General features: G+C 41.0%; 1 protein-coding gene across 2 annotated transcripts in view; it reads left to right on the forward strand.

Moving 5' to 3' along the window:
• Window positions 1–414: 414 nt before the first annotated feature.
• MACO1 (macoilin 1) overlaps window positions 415–16,387 on the forward strand; it is a 103,016-nt gene continuing 87,043 nt past the window's right edge. For both annotated transcript variants that reach the window (XM_007522570.2, XM_060205568.1), the window contains exon 1: window positions 415–722. In XM_007522570.2, coding sequence (XP_007522632.2) covers window positions 643–722 — 80 coding nt within the window. In that variant the 5' untranslated portion in view covers window positions 415–642. The remainder of the gene's footprint in view (window positions 723–16,387) is intronic.

Raw genomic sequence — 16,387 nt, forward strand, 5'->3', positions numbered from 1 at the left:
TGACTGAAGCACATGTCAACGCAGAAACAGCGCATGCCGCAAACCCAGGCCTCCCGGTTTCATTTGTGCTAATAACAGCCTACAGTGAATGTAGTGTGGTGTGCTCCAGTACGGGCAATAATACAATGAAAAGCAATCCAATAATAACGACGGCACCTTCGCAACAAGGCATAATATAGGATGTTATATTTATAGGGCCTATTTATAAGCCTCTATTTAAACCTTTGCTGATAGGCCAAGGCATGAGCCCAGACACCATGACGATTGGCGTATTTTTCTGTCCTTCAAAGAGGCGGGTTCTAGAGTCCGTTTTGCCTCAGCGGGCTCTGGGATTGGTTGGCAGCGGCGTACCGACGCCTTCTATTGGCGCCGGGGGCCGTCCGTCGGAGCCAAGGAGGCGGGGCAGACAGCTGGCTGGTGTTGGGGCGGGCGGGCCCCGGAATTGTCATTTCTTTGTTTCCGAAGGCGGAGGAGGCTTAGACCCCCCCTCCCTGTCCCACCCCCTCCCCCCGGGTGCTGGCTCCATGTCTGTGTGACCGGCCCCAGGGGTAGAGTCCAGGCCCGACGCGGGGCGGGCCGGCGGCGGCGGCTGAGGTGAGAGGCGGCGGCGGCGGCGCGGGCACCCGGCCCCCCAGCGGGAGGATGAAGCGGCGGAACGCCGACTGCAGTAAGCTCCGCCGCCCCCTAAAGCGGAACCGGATCACCGAGGGCATCTACGGCAGGTGAGCGCCGACGCCCCCGCCTCCCCCGGCGGGCTCCGGAGGGGCCCGGCCCCGTTATGTAACCCCGACTAGGCCGCACGCCCGCGCCGGGGGCTTTCGGGAGATGCGCAGCCAGGGGGGCCTGTGGCCGGACGGCGGGGGTCCGCCCCGTGGGCGCGGGGCGTGGCGAGGGCCGCGGCCAGGCTGGGAGCCGCCGCGCCGCCCGCCGTTGGCAGAGCCCGGGCCCTGCCGGGGGGAGGGGCGCCCCGTCCCCGCCCCCGCCCCGCTCGAGCCCCCGGGGGCGCCCCCCCCCCCCCGCCCCCGACGGGCCTCCGGCCGCCCCGGCCCAGCGCTGACCCGGCCGGCGCGTGGGCCGCCTGCACCGGGAAAGGCTGACAAAGTTGCGAGCAGATGTGGCCCCGAGGCTCCCTGGCAGCTTGGCCGAGGAGGTGGCCACGTTGCCCCGTCTTTCAGCTCCTTCCCCTGTGGGACCTCAAAGTTGGCACCGAGGTTCTGAAGCTGACACCCCGAGGCAAGCCCTGTAGTCCCACTCCAGACTCAGAAGGAGCTGATTTTTTTTTTAAGCAAACATTATTTTGACGGTATCAAGCGGGTAGGTTTTGAACCTTGTGACAAGAATTTTCTCCAAACTCAAACGTTTTATTTTCAACAAGGCTGCGCCCCATTTACAAAGAATACATAGAAACTGAATTTATTACGGTTGGGGGTGGGGGGGGGGAGAGAAGGACAACAGGTTCTTGAGGCAGCTTAGTGACTGAGCTTCCTTAAGCGGAATTTGTGTGCGACTGTTGATTTTTGGTTCTTAGAATCACAATTCTAGATGGTGCTCGCCTTGATAAACGATTTTAGTGGAAAAGTAGTTTACAAAGGAGAATTCTCAGCATGTGTATATAGACTTAATTTTTACAATTTTGTTCTGCAAACGGTGAGGCATAGCTATGTGAGGTAGCTGATGACATGTGAGGTAGCTAATGACACCAAAGCTATCTTAGGATAACTGTATATCAAGCACATGCCATTGTTCACACATATGGAATGATTGTTTTTCACAAACACCTGACTGATGTGGATATTGAAGTGTTTAAGTTTCAAAGCATTTAGAAGTCAAAGTTAAAAGTTACTTGACATACGACTACTTGATGGGGTATAAGTCATAGGACATATTCATTCGTTCATTCATTCAACACATATATACACAATGTGCCAGACACTGTTCAGTGAAATAACTACACCAGTGAGTAAAACAGGCCAAAATCTACACTGAACCAACCAGAACTGACCATTTTAACTGAAACTATAAAAATAAAAATTCATTTTTTATGCACATTTAATTGACTGGGGAAAAGTCTCTTCAAGTTACTACACAGATAAATTGGGGGAAAAAATTACTACACACATAAGGGAAAGTGTATTTTTATCCTACCGATTTGAAAAAAGACGTGAGCAACTTAATGACTCAAGAACAGAAGAAAACTAAACATGAGTTGGTGGACTGTTGACAGTGGTGGGATTTGAATGATTCTTTTACTCTAGCATGAGGAAGAACTTCTATTTACAGCAAGAAAATTGGGAATTCCATATTGTTTGCATGTCTTCTGTCGTATTTCAGTTTCTCATTGTAGTTGAGTAAATTTGCTCACTTTAGTATTTGCTTCCTTAGTGGTCTCTCAGTTGATGTCAGTGTATCAGTAGAGAACTCATTGTCTGTTGAAGATCATTATCTTACTGATGATCTTTTGGAATTTTATTATCATTTTTTTAACCCTTTAAGGTTAACAGTAAACACCCTATGATAGTGATTCAGAATTCTACCTGTAAAATTAATATAAAATCAGCATCGCCTCAGCTTTCAACTTTGTTTATTCTTCTTTGGCATTCTTTAATATTCAGATCTATTTCTACCTATTTTTTTCCCATTAGAACATTACGTATCAACTATGTTTTTTAATTGCCTGTTTCTTATGTATATAAACAGGAGAGCAAACTCAGTCTTTTTCCAATTCTGTTTTTAAAAAGAGATTTAGAAAATTTACATTTATTTCTAAGGCAAACAGAATGAGAAGGCTAGTTACAAATTAGGTTGTTTGAGGATCTGTTAGTATCAGATTTCTGTTGACATCTAATTTGAGTCCCTATTAATTGCTTTTCACACCATGTATCACCCGTTTTGTTTCTCAACATCTGGCCAATTTGGGGAGTTTTGTTATTGTTTAAGACTGTCGACAGTTCTTAACTGTATGTTTCATAGCATGACCTTTCATGGATTTACTATTTTCATGTTCCCAGTTTGTACAACTTTCAGAGTTTTGGTGTAGCTAGGAGGGACTGGATAGTTATCAGGAACACTGGGCTCAGATTCACAACCCCAGCTGAGCCACTTTATACAGACAAGGCACCCAAACCTTGACTCCCAATTCTCTCATCTGTCAAATGAATTTTGAGGACTAGAGGAGATTTGTATATTTTATGAAAGTCTTTATAAATTCTAGTGACATAACAAATATTATATACCATGTTGTTTTTTTATTATGGTTTGGCACATTTTACATTTCAAGACGACAGAAAGGACTTTTAAGATTTGACAGGACTGTAAAATAAAATTGAGTAGTCAAAACAAAGAGTCAGAACTAAAAAAGTTATTTGTTTTCTTGCTGGAAAATATCCTGTTGCTGCAGTGTCTTAGTCATGGGCTCCAATCCAGCAACTGTGACTGAGGTGATTGTCAAATGATACCATTTATTGTCAGTATAATGGTTGTGATAGAGTTCTGTTTTAGGAGCAAAGTGAAAGGAAAGTAGATTTAAACATTATGCTAATGTTATCTGCATTTAGACATATGCCTATCATTTGGAAATATGTAATTTCAAGTAAATTATTAATGATAAAGAATAAAGAAAGAGGGTGGGGAGGGTAGATAGCATAATGGTTATGCAAAGAGACTCTCGTGCTTGAACTCCAAAGTCTCAGGTTCAATCCCCTGCACCACCATAAGCCAGAGCTGAACAGTGCTCTGGTAAAAAAAAAAGAAAAAAAAAGGAAAGATAACAGGAACAGTAATCATTTTCTTTATAAGGGTTAACATTCAATCTCATTTTAAAAATGAGGCAGCAGTGCTCAGTGAACGTAGAATGAGTGAATGTTTACATAGACACATATAAGTAATTGATTTTACTCAAGTAAGAACCTGCATTATTCCAGCATTATGGAGGATGCAGGATGAAATGTGTATAGTTCCTTGTCTTCAAGAAATTTCCAGTCTACTAAGTTATGATAATATCATCTTAAATTTGTATAATTGTTTTGAGGTTCCAAAGAACTTTGAGTCTGTTAAAGTACACATGTATTCTTTTTTAAAAATATTTATTTATTCTCTTTTGTTGCCCTTGTTTTATTGTTGTAATTATTATTGTTGTTATTGATGTCATTGTTGTTGGATAGGACAGAGAGAAATGGAGAGAGGAGGGAAAGACAGAGAGGGGGAGAGAATGATAGACACCAGCAGACCTGCTTCACCCTTGTGAAGCGACTCCCCTGCAGGTGGGGAGCCAGGGGCTCAAACTGGGATCTTTAAGCCAGTTCTTTGCACTTTGCATCACCTGCACTTAACCTGCTGCACTACCTCCCGACTCCCATACACATGTATTCTTTTTTTTTTTTTGAGAATTTTATCTTATTTAGTTATCTTTAGTATTTTAACTTTTTTTTGCCTTGATTTTTTAAAAAAATTATTTATTTAAAAAGGGAGACATTAACAAAATCGTAGGATAGGAGGGGTACAACTCCACACAGTTCCCGCCACCAGATCTCTATATCCCATCCCCTCCCCTGATAGTTTTCCCACTCTTTATCCCTCTGGGATTATGGACCCAAGGTCATTGTGGGTTGCAGAAAGTAGAAGGTCTGGCTTCTGTAATTGCTTCCCCGCTGAACATGGGCATTGACTGGTGGATCCATACTCCCAGTCTGCCTCTCTCTTTCCCTAGTAGGGTGGGTCTCTGGGGAAGCAGAGCTCCCAGGACACATTGGTGGGGTTGTCTGTCCAAGGAAGTCTGGTCAGCATCCTCCTGACATCTGGAACCTGGTGGCTGAAAAGAGAGTTAACATACAAAGCCAAACAAATTGTTGATTAATTATGGATCTGAAGGCTGGAATACTGCAGATGAAGTGTTGAGGGGTACTCACTGCAGACTGTTGTGTACTTTTGCTTTCAAGTATATATTTTGCTCTAGTTTATGGATACGTGTGAACATATGCTCTATCTCAGGGTACCTGGTCTATATCTAGGTTTTGGGACTTTGTTAGGTAGTGAACCGCCTGGAATGGAATTAGAGAATACTATGAAAGGAAAGGTCTCACCGGAATGATGAAGCTGAAGGGTTGTCATTTTACACCTGAAGTCTCTGGACACAGTCTGAAGTGAAGCATGCTGAGTGGCACTCATTGCGTTGATGAGGTTGTGATCGGTGGATGCAATATTATTTTATATGAATTGAGAGAATCATGTAGGAAAGCGTACACATGTATTCTTTTAAGGACTTACTTATTAATGTGTGTGCATGTCAGAGAGAAAGCGGGGAGGAGGGGGAGGAGAGAGGAGGGAGAGAACCATGGTTGAGTCAGAACCAGAGCCAGAACATCACTCTGGCATACATGATGCCAATGATTGAATTTGGGACCTCCTGCTTGAGAGTCCAGTGGTCCATCTACTGTGCTACCTCCTGGGCCACAAAGTACACACTTTTTGTTGAACTAAATTTTAGCTTGCTGTCTTAATAGTTCACCTTTATTTTGCCCTGAGCCTTTTTATGTTGAAGTAGACAATCACTACTAAATGTGGGACTATTCCCCCCCCCTCTCTTTTTTTAGTTTCTTTATTGGGGGATTAATGGTTTAAAGTCAACAGTAAAACGCAATAGTCTGTACATGTGTAACATTTCTCAGTTTTCCACATAACAATTCAACCCCCACTAGGTCCTCCTCTGCCACCGTGTTCCAGGACCTGACCCCCCCCCCCCCAGAGTCTTTTATTTTGGTGTAATACACCAACTCCAGTCCACGTTCTGCTTTGTGTTTTCCCTTCTGTTCTTGTTTTTCAGTTTCTGTCTATGAGTGAAATCATCCCATATTCATCCTTCTCTTTCTGACTTATCTCACTTAACATGATTCCTTCAAGCTCCACTCATCTGTTGTTGGGAACCTGGGTTGCTTCCAGGTTTTGGTTATTACAAATTGTGCTGCTATGAACATAGGTATACACAAATCTTTTTGGATAGCTGTGTTTGGTTTGTTGGAATATATCCCCAGGAGAGGAATTGCAGGGTCATAGCACAGGTCCATTTCTAGCCTGAGAGTTCTCTAGACTGCTTTCCACAGTCTAGAGACTAATTTACATTGCCACTAGTAGTTGGACTAATTTACATTCCGACTAGTAGTACAGAAGGGTTCTTTTGGAGGGACTTTTTTTTTTTTTTTTAAGGATTTTATTTATTCATGAGAAAGACAGGAGGAGAGAGAAAGAACCAGACATCACTCTGGTACATGTGCTGCCAGGAAGTGAACTAAGTTTCTCACACTTGCGTCTAATGCTTTATCCACTGCGCCATCTCCTGGACCACAAGAGGGACTGTTTTCTAACTCAAGTGAGATAAACTTGGAAATTATGAAAATAAGAGAAAGCAAAATAAATAACTGTGCTTAACTAATACATTTAAGAGGTCCTCAGTTTTTATGGCAGTGATCCTGTGTCTGCTTTCACATATGCGCTAGACATTCCCAGCAGTAATATTTAATAAGTAGTGCCTCATAAGGTGAGGTGGGGCTGGAGTGCTTTGTAGATTTTGAAATGTCTTAAGTGTATTCTGTGTAGTTCACTTTTTACCATGCCATTCTCTCTCCTTAGAGAATTATTGACTTTATAATAAAGTGAGATAAGGCAAGATAACTAAAAGACAGGCAGAAACATTTGCTTAGGTCATTGTAGTTAAAACTGTTACTTGTCCAAGTAAATAAGTTTCTCTTTTTCTCTTGTCTTGTCTTTTCTTGTCTTTTTTTTCTTAACCAGAGCACTGCTCAGCTGTGGCTTATGGTAGGGCGGGGGATTGAACCTGGGACATTGGAGCCTCAGGCATGAAAGTCTCTTTGCAAACCATTTGCTAGCTACCTTCCGCCCAATAGGTTTTGTTTCTCTTTCTATCCAAAAGTAGAATGTTTCTATTTGATATGATTTGGTCTATTATTTTGTGGGTCTTGGAATGCTTGTTAAATTTGAGTGGAAAAAAAAATTTGAGTATTCCTTGACCTAAAACATATCCTACCAAATAGAAATATTCTGCTTTTGGATGGCAGGATAAATCTATATTAAGAGTTTTAATTAAGATTTCTGTTTTAAACTTCAGGAAAGTGTTTTTATATCTTAGTTACTGTTGGTTGAAAGAAGCATCCTATCACTTCTGAATTTATGAGTACTTATTGCCTTCTTATGCTGGGTTCTGTTTGTAGCATGTTTCTTGATTTATACAGTGCAGTACTGCACTTGATTTGCACATTTTCCACCACTTTATTGAGGGAGGGTTAATGGTTTACATTATAGTTGTTGACATATAAGTGCAAACTCTTTATTTAAAAAATTTTATTTTTTATATTTTACTATCTGTATTTATTTATTGCATAGAGACAGCCAGACATCTAGAAGGAAGGGGGAAATAAAGAGGGAGAGACAAAGAGACACCATTGCTTCACCACTTGGAAAGCTTCCCCTTTGCAGGTGGGTTGGGAGACTTGAACCCAGGTCCTTGTACATTGTAACATGTTTGTTCAACCAGATGTGCTACCACCTGACCGCCATTTTTAAAATTTAAACACTGTTAAACTAGAACTGAAGACTCAAATCTTCCGTAGTATATATGATATCTTTTCCCATATTTATTTTGGAGGAATGCTTTCTGCCCTTTGACTTTTTAAAAAATACTCATATCGTTTATTTTATTGATTTAATAGTTATTGACAAGACCATAGGATAAGAGGGGTACAATTCCACACAGTTTCCACCACTAGAGATTCTGTATCTCATCCCCTCCATTGGAAGCTTTCCTGTTCTTTATCCCTCTGAGAGTATGGACCCAGGATCATTATGGGGAGCAGAAGGTGGGAGCTCTGTCTTCTGTAATTGCTTCTCCACTGGACATGGGCATTGATAGGTTGATCCATACTCCCAGCCTGTCTCTCTTTCTCAAGTGGGGCAGAGCAGGGCTCAGGAGAAGTGGGGGTCCAGGGTACATTGGCGAGGTAGAACAAATTGTTTAATAATAAGGAATCTAAAGGTTTAAAGTATAGCAGGTGAGACTTGGGATCTCCATTTTGGAAAAAGCTAGTAGATCTATTTTATGTATATTCCAAGGGGTCCATGACTTTACTAATTTTTGCCTGAGCCCAACAGATAACATGCAGGTGTGCTAAAAGTATTGTCTGAGGAGATGGTGTCAGAGTTGGAAATTAGAGTAGAAAGCTGGATCAGGGGAGAGAGTAGCTCCCAAGTATGGGAAAAGTATATAAATTCCATTAACTGTAAACCCCATCAATTTGATCTGGGGCCCGTATTCAGCACAGGAGCCTTTGTAACCTCTGCATCCCTTAGGTCTGAGCTCTCATTCTGTGGTCATAGCTAGGAAAATTCTAGGCTGCATTCATTGTAGGACCCATCTTCCTTGAATGGCAGAGTATGTTGACCCAATCTCCCTACAGAGAGTTGGCCAGTTCCTACTATCGTTCTTCCACATTGATGGCAAGGTCCTGTAGAGGGTCCACTTCTTGATGGAGAAGACCAGTGACAGTGGAGAGAAGGATCTGTTAGAGGGGCCTTTGACTTTTTAAAATGTTTGAAGTTTGAGTTCTTCTCAGCTTTCTAACTTCCTTTTTCAGAACCTTCTCTAGGTAATCTGGTCTCTAGAGATTGTATTTTATTGCTTTTTACTGCCTCCTTAATGATGTTTCTTAAGCGTAGTTTTCGACTCCTTTGGGCTATGCTTATTAAAGCCTCTGGAGGCTGGCATGACCCTTTGCTGCTGTGATTGTACAAGTGTTCTGCAATTGAAACCCTAGATACCACTGTTGCGACCTCATGCCTAAAAGCATTTTGGTGATTTTGAACTTCAGCAATGCCAGATTTAAAAGTGATACTGTATTGTTTTAGAGAAGTACTGGGAGAAAGGGTAAAATGGAGACATTTATTTATTTATTTTTAATTTATCTTTTATTTTCCATTTTGTTGTCCTTGTTTTTTATTATTATCGTAGTTATTATTGTTGTGGTTATTGATGTCGTCGTTGTTAGATAGGACAGAGAGAAATGGAGAGAGGAGGGGAAGACGGAGGGGGGAGAGAAAGATAGACACCTGCAGACCTGCTTCACTGCTTGTGAAGTGACTCCCTTGCAGGGCTCGAACTGGGATCTTTACGCCAGTCCTTGCTCTTCACGCCACATGCACTTAACCTGCTGCACTACTGCCTGACTCCCTATTTATTTATTTTTTATAGAGACAGAGAAATTGAGAGGGAGTGTGAGATAGAGGAGAAAGTTAGGCACCCCATACCCCTGCTCAGCTGCATGTGAAGCTTACCTCCTGCAGATAGGGAATAGGGGCTTGAACCCAGGTACTTGCACATGGTACATGCATGCTTTTAGCATGACTTCTTGATTACTAAAATAGAGAAAATGAAAATGCTTTTACTAACCTCTCCAGCAAGGTGGGTTTTTTTCTTCCTAATTTTTATTAGATAGGACAGAGAGAAATAGAGGGAAAGATAGATACCTGCAGACCTGCTTCACCACGTGTGAATCTGACCCCTGCAGGTGGGGAGTAGGGGCTGGAACCTGGGTCCTTGTACTTGGTAATATGTGGGCTTAACTGGGTGTGCCGCTGCCTGGCTCCCACAAGGTGTTTAACTAAAGCCTATATTTGTAGCTTCCATGAAATACATTTTTCAGAATCTTCTACAGGGCAATGTTTGTATTTAATTTTTGCTACTACAATATATTTATTTATTTTCATTTTATTGGGGTGTTAATGGTTATAGCATAGAACAATTTCCCATCTCCACATGATGGATGGCTGCAAAATACTCTAACCCCTTACCTAGGTCTCCACCTCTCCAGACCCCCTTTTCTGTTCCTTTCCCAGAGCCCCTTACTTTGGTGCCACATATCACCCGCAGTCAAAGATTCACCCTCTGTTCTCCCTTTCTGAATCTGTCTCCCAAGTCTCACCTACATGTGAGGTCATTCCGTATTCATCCCTCTCTTCCTTACTCATGTCACATAATAATACTTTTTCTTTTGGTTCTATGCAAGGTGAGACAAAGATTGGGATTTTAGAGTTTCTGGTCTAATATCTAGGTCTTTTGATAGTTGGCCTTGGCTCACCAACATTGGTCATAATGTTCTATTTTGCCCTCCATTTTCCTATTTAGTTGCTTTCTTCATCTTTTTAAAATATTTTTTCATTTGTTTTTATTATTGGATAGTGACAGAAATTGAGAGGGAAAAGGGAGGAAGAGGGGGGAGAGACAGAGAGACATTGCAGCTCTGCTTCACTGCTCGTGGAGCTTTCCCCCTACAGGTGGGGACTAGGGGCTACAATGTGGGTCCTTGTGTAATATGAGTACTTAACTAGGGGTGCCACTGCCTGGCTCCATTGCTTTCTTCGTTTGCTGTTGTTTGAGCTACTGGTTTTATTCTGTTGGTACTACAGATCACCTAATTTAAAGTTGGAGTTCCTTCTTTTCATAGGGGACTCCTTTCAGTAATTCTTGCAAGACAGGATTGTTGGTAGTGAATTCCTTCAGTTTTGTATGTTTGGGAAGATTTTAATTTCTCTTTAATACTTAAAGGATAATTTGGCAGGATAGAGTATTCATGGTTGGCAGTTTTTATCTTTAATTTTTTTAAATGTTTATGTTTTGGATAGAGAAGAATGAAGAGAGGAGACAGACACACAGAGAGAAATATCTGCAACACTGCTTCACTTCTTATGAGGCTTTTTTTCTGCAGATGGGGACCCACGGCTTGAACCCAGGTTCTTGCACACTGTAATGGATGTATTCAACCAGGTGTGCCACTACCTGGCCCCACAATTTTTTTATCATTTAATACTATGCATATGTCATTCCACTCCCTTTTTGCCTCTTAGAGTTGTGATGAAAAATATGATGAAAGCCTGATGACTCTACCTCTGTATGTCAGATTTTTCCTTTCTCCAGGAGCCTGCAATATTTTTTTCCTTGTCCTTGCTTTTAGATAGTTTTACTGGCAAACGCTAGAAGAAGATAGTTTTACCATGATGTGACATGGTATGGGCTAGTTTGAATTCAGAAACTTGGGTGTTTGATCAGCCTTCTGGATATTTATGTTTTGAATGCTGCCCAGGTGTGGAGAATTTTCTGCTATGATTTCTTTGAATATGTTTTTTGCTTCTCTTTCCTTTCTTTGTCCTCAGGTATCTCAATAATTCTCACATTTATTTTTTCTGAGAGAGTTTGCTACTCCACAGAAAATTCTTTCATTTTTCATGAACCTTCTTCAACAGCTTTGCACTCAGAGACTCTGGTGGTTTTATCTTCTATCCCTGATATCCTCTCTTCAAGCTGTTTTATTCTATTTCATAGGTTTCGCTTATAAGCCTCAACTTCTTCCAAAGTGTCTTTCATATCCTATAGTTCTGTTTGGAGTTTTCTCTGTGCATTTCGGTGAAGTGACCTCTGAGATCCTGAACTTGTGCTTGTATATTATGGTTAGTCTGAATTGCCTTCATAATAAACTTCCTGAATTTAAACTAAATTTTTCTAAATCTTTGTGAATTTTAATTTTTCTTTTAATTTACCCTTTTCAAGTATACAGTGTGTACTTGAAAAACATTTTATTTTTCATATATATATATTTATTATTTGCCAGAGCACTGATCAGCTCTGGTTTATGGTGGTGTAGGGGGTTGAACCTGGGACTTTGGGACCTCAGGCATGAGAGTCTGTTTACATAACCATTATGCTATCTACCCCCGCCTGTTTTTTCTCTTTTTAAATTTCTTTATTAGGGGATTAATGTTTTACAGTTGACAGCAAATACAATAGTTTGTACATGCAAAACATTTATCAGTTTTCCACACAACAGTTTTCTCATGTTTTAAACAGCTAGGCCAAGTTTCTGCTATTCAGCCATCAGGTGGCACTATGGCTATGTTGTTTATGATGTGGTTGGGGGGTAGGTGGGAAGGGAAAGTTTTCCATATAATCTTGGGTAGGTTTAGACAGCATAGGTCTGCCCTGTTTCAGACTGTACGTTGCTATAGTCTGGACAGGCTGCACTGTTTTAGATTATGACCATGATGTTCTCACCTTCTTGGGCCAAGCTCGTGTTCTGCTCTGTGTCTGTACCAAAATGGCACTAGCTGCTGACTCCCAGTTCAAGCTGTTTTTGTTTTGAAAGTTTTTCCTGTGTCCTTTACCACTCACCTACACCCACCTGTTGCTTGGTGAATTCCTTCAAGCATTGTGAGATTCTTCTCTTTTCCTTTTCTTTTTTTTTCTTTATTGCTTTATCTAGTTATTTTCTGGCATGATCTTTTGGTTGCTGCTGCTGCTCTATAGCCGTAACCCCTGAACGTCAGTAGAATACTATCTTTAAAAAAAGTAGTACTTTCTTCCAGCTTTTATTTATGATTTTTGTTTGAGCACTCTTGGCAGTTTTGCTTTTTTAGATGTTTTGAATAAACCTTTACATTACTACTCTTGGGTTGAGGCAGAGGAAGAAGAGAGTGTGATCTGTTTCAGATTATTTGCTTATAAGCTTCCTGTTTTGTCAGATATTCTTTTTATTCACAATGATTCCTCATGACCTTTTTTGAACCTTACTAGATTTGATATTTATTTTAATGGTAGACTTAATAACATTCATTTTCTTGTTAGTTATATGTTTATATATTATGATCCCAGATTGTTTTCTTTAGACACTTATGCTCCAGAACCTTTTTTTTTTTTTTCTTCTTGACCAGTTCTCCTGTATTTCCCCATTAATTTATACCTTTGGAAGAGAGAGAGTGTGTGTGTGTGTGTGTGTGTAAAACTTTTTTTTTTTTTTCCTATTTCTTGGCTACCACACAGGTGATACTTAAGGAGATATAACAAGATAGAACATATATCTTGTGGCACCTGGAGGATGAGATAAACATTTTATAAACTTAGTTGAGCCCTCAAAGTGGGAGTGTAGGGAGGAAGCTTTACCGGTAGTGGAGCAGTGCTGCAGATTTCTCTCCTTGTCTACCTCTCCACCTTTGTAAAAGAGAGAAAGAAGGAAAGGAAGGAAGGAAGAAAGAAAGAAAGAAAGAGAAAGAAAAACACTTCAGAGTAAAATATTGTAATTAGGTTACATTTCTTGATAAAATTTGGAGTACTTTTCAGGTATACTGCTACATTTTTCTGTAGGCTTACTAGATTTATGTGTAATTATTTTACTTGAATCACTTTCAAGGAAAAAAATCTAGAAAAAAAGTTAAGTTGACTTAACAAGCTACATACGCAAAATGGTACATATCACCAGTAGCATCACATCACCTTTACTAGACGTGTCTCATCATGAACTTCTTTTTAAAATATTTTATTGATTTATTTATTTATTTTAAAGATAGGAAGAGAGAGAGAAAGAACCAGGTATCACTCTGATACATCTGCTGCTGAGGATTGAACTCAGGATCTCATGCGTGAGAGTCCAGTGTTTTATCCATTGCGCCATCTCCCTGACCACTATTTTTTATTTTTTAATAACCTCTTTTTCTTGTTTTTAAACTTTACTTGATTTGATAAAGCAGAAATTGAGAGGGAGTGGCAGATAGGGAGGGAGCGAGAGACAGATGCAGCCCTGCTCTGTTGCTTGTGCAGCTTCCTTCCTGTAGGTCAGGAGTGGGGGCTTGAACCTGGGTCCTTGTGCATGGTAATACGTGCATTTAACCAGGTACGCTACCACCCAGCCCCTCATGAATTTCTTTTTTAAACATTTTTTTATTATCTTTATTTACTGGATAGAGAATGCCAGAAATTGAGAAAGATGGGGGTGATAGAGAGGGAGAGAGATAGAGACACCTGCAACACTACTTCACTGTTCCTAAAGCTTTCCCCCGCAAGTGGGGACTGGGGGCTTAAACCCTGGACCTTGTGCACTGTAACATGTGTATTCAAGCAGTTGTGCCACCACCTGGCCGCCTCCCCACTTTTATCTCAATAAGAAAGATAGTGTAAGGCTGGAATCTTTCTTCTCAGATGTAGTAAGTGTTATTATTATTATTTTTGGTCATTTTTTGGACTTGATAAGTTATATATCTCATGGCTCATTGTGTTTTTGGCTTAAAGAATTTATTTAAAAATTACATGTTTGTGGCCTGGGAGGCAGTGCAATAGATAAAATACTGGACTTTCAAAAATAAGGTCTTGAGTTCCCTAGCGTCACATATGACAGAGTAATGATCTGGTTCATATTCTTTCTCTCTCTCATAAATCTTTAAAACATAAAACCATGTATTTCTCATCTCTGTTACAGTGATCATTCTAGGAATGTGAATATTGTTGGAAAGTAGTTAAGTTGTCTGATCTTTTGTACCACAATTATTTCTGTAAAGAAGATTTGACTTGAAGATTTTAATCTTCAAGAGGACTTCTGGGAGGCATGGCCATGGAATAACTGGGGCCAAATCGCCTCTCCTCCCAAAACAACAAATAAATACAACAAGAGACCCAACTGAAGTCATAATCTACAGCTGAAAGTTCTGCAGCCTCAGGTGGGTGGTCCCTTGTGGTTGGAGTGAAAAGGGGTGTGGGTTGAAGAAAAGCAGAGTCAATCAAAGCTCTGGGCTGCTAGGCACTGAGCTGTGTTATTTTGGTGATTTCATTTTAAGCACAGCCAGCAAGTAACATTGTTCCTAGTGCTGGAAGAAAAGAGACAGGGGCTTAAAACCTCTCAATCTTTGATTGGGATTGGGGGGTTAGCCTTCTGAATTGAAGGCAAGGACACAACATAAAACAGGGCATTTGTGACCACAAGACAGCACAAAGCAACCACCACCACCACTCTCCACCCCATCCCATCATCCACAGATCATACAAATAAGAGAAACCTGGAGATCACTATAGCACCACCTTTGGCCATCAATAACCAGCACAAGCAGAGAAACAGAACTAAACAGCCAACAGTGCCACATCAGCTAGACAGAAATGAAACAAGAAATCAAAGGAATCACAGATTTAGAGTGACTCTCAGAGACAGACTACACAAAGCTCATTATGAGGACTCTCGAATTTAAGCAAGAATTAAAAGAGTATGTTACTATGGAATTAAAACACACAAGAGAGGAACTTATAACAGAGTTCACTAAAAATCTTCAAATCTTGAAAGAAGAACTTCAGTCAGAACTCTAGGGAGTAAAAGACACTCTAACTGCAATCCATGCCCAGGAAGAAGGCTTAGGAAGTAGATTCACACATTCAGAAGAAATACTCTCCAGTCTAGAAAATATGACCAGGCCACTTTAAATTCAAAGATGAGGGAGAGGAATGGTTCAGAAAGACTGAAGCAACTCTGTGAAATTGCAGACTCCATCAAAAGATCGAATATAAGGAGTCGGGTGGTAGCACAGTGGGTTAAGTGCAGGTGGCACAAAATGCAAGGACTGGCGTAAGGATCCTGGTTCCAGCCCCCGGCTCCCCACCTGCAGGGGTGTTGCTTCACAAGCGTGGTGAAGCAGGTCTGCAGGTATCTCTCTTTCTCTCCCACTCTGTCTTCCCCTCCTCTCTCCATTTCTCTCTGTCCTATCCAACAATGACGACAGCAATAACAACAACAATAACTACAAAGGTAACAAAAGGGAATAAATAAATAAATACTTTAAAAAAAAGATCGAATATAAAAGTGATAGGTGTATCTGAAGAGGAGGACAAGGCCAAAGGCCCAGAGTCCATTTTCAGAGCAATTTTAGCTGAGAACTTCCCTTACTTAGGAAACCATCAGAACATTCTCATCCAAGAGGCAGAAAGATCACCCAGATTTATAAATACAAATTATAATAGCACATTATTGTACAACTATCAAAAGTCAATGACAAGAAAAAAACTTTATTGGCTGCTAGGGAAAGGAAAGAAGTTATATATAAAGGCAGAGCTATAAGACATTCATCAGATTTCTTTTCACAAACTCTAGAGGCAAGGAAAGAGTGGAATGGCATATTCAGAGTTCTAAAGGAGAGGGAATTCCAGCCATGAATACTGTATCCTGCAAAATTATCCTTCAAATATGAGGGAGAAATAAAGGTTTTCTCAAATATTCAAGAACTAAAGGAATTTGCCACAATCAACCCCACCTTACAAGACCTACTGAACCGAGTCCTGCAAGAAAGGAGGAAGCAAAGGAATACACATTCCAAACACCAAGTTGCTACCATGATGCCAACCTGACTCACCTGGACAGACAACCTCACCAGTGTACCCTGGAACCCCAGGGAAAAAAAGGGACAGGCTAGAAGTATGGATCAACCTGTCAGTGCCCATGTCCATCGGAGAAGTAATTACAGAAACCAGGCCTCCCACCTTCTGCACCCAGTAATGACACTGGGTCCATGCTCCCAGAGAGATAAA

This window comes from Erinaceus europaeus, chromosome 13, assembly GCF_950295315.1.
Source record: "Erinaceus europaeus chromosome 13, mEriEur2.1, whole genome shotgun sequence".
Classification (NCBI taxonomy): Eukaryota; Metazoa; Chordata; class Mammalia; order Eulipotyphla; family Erinaceidae; genus Erinaceus; species Erinaceus europaeus.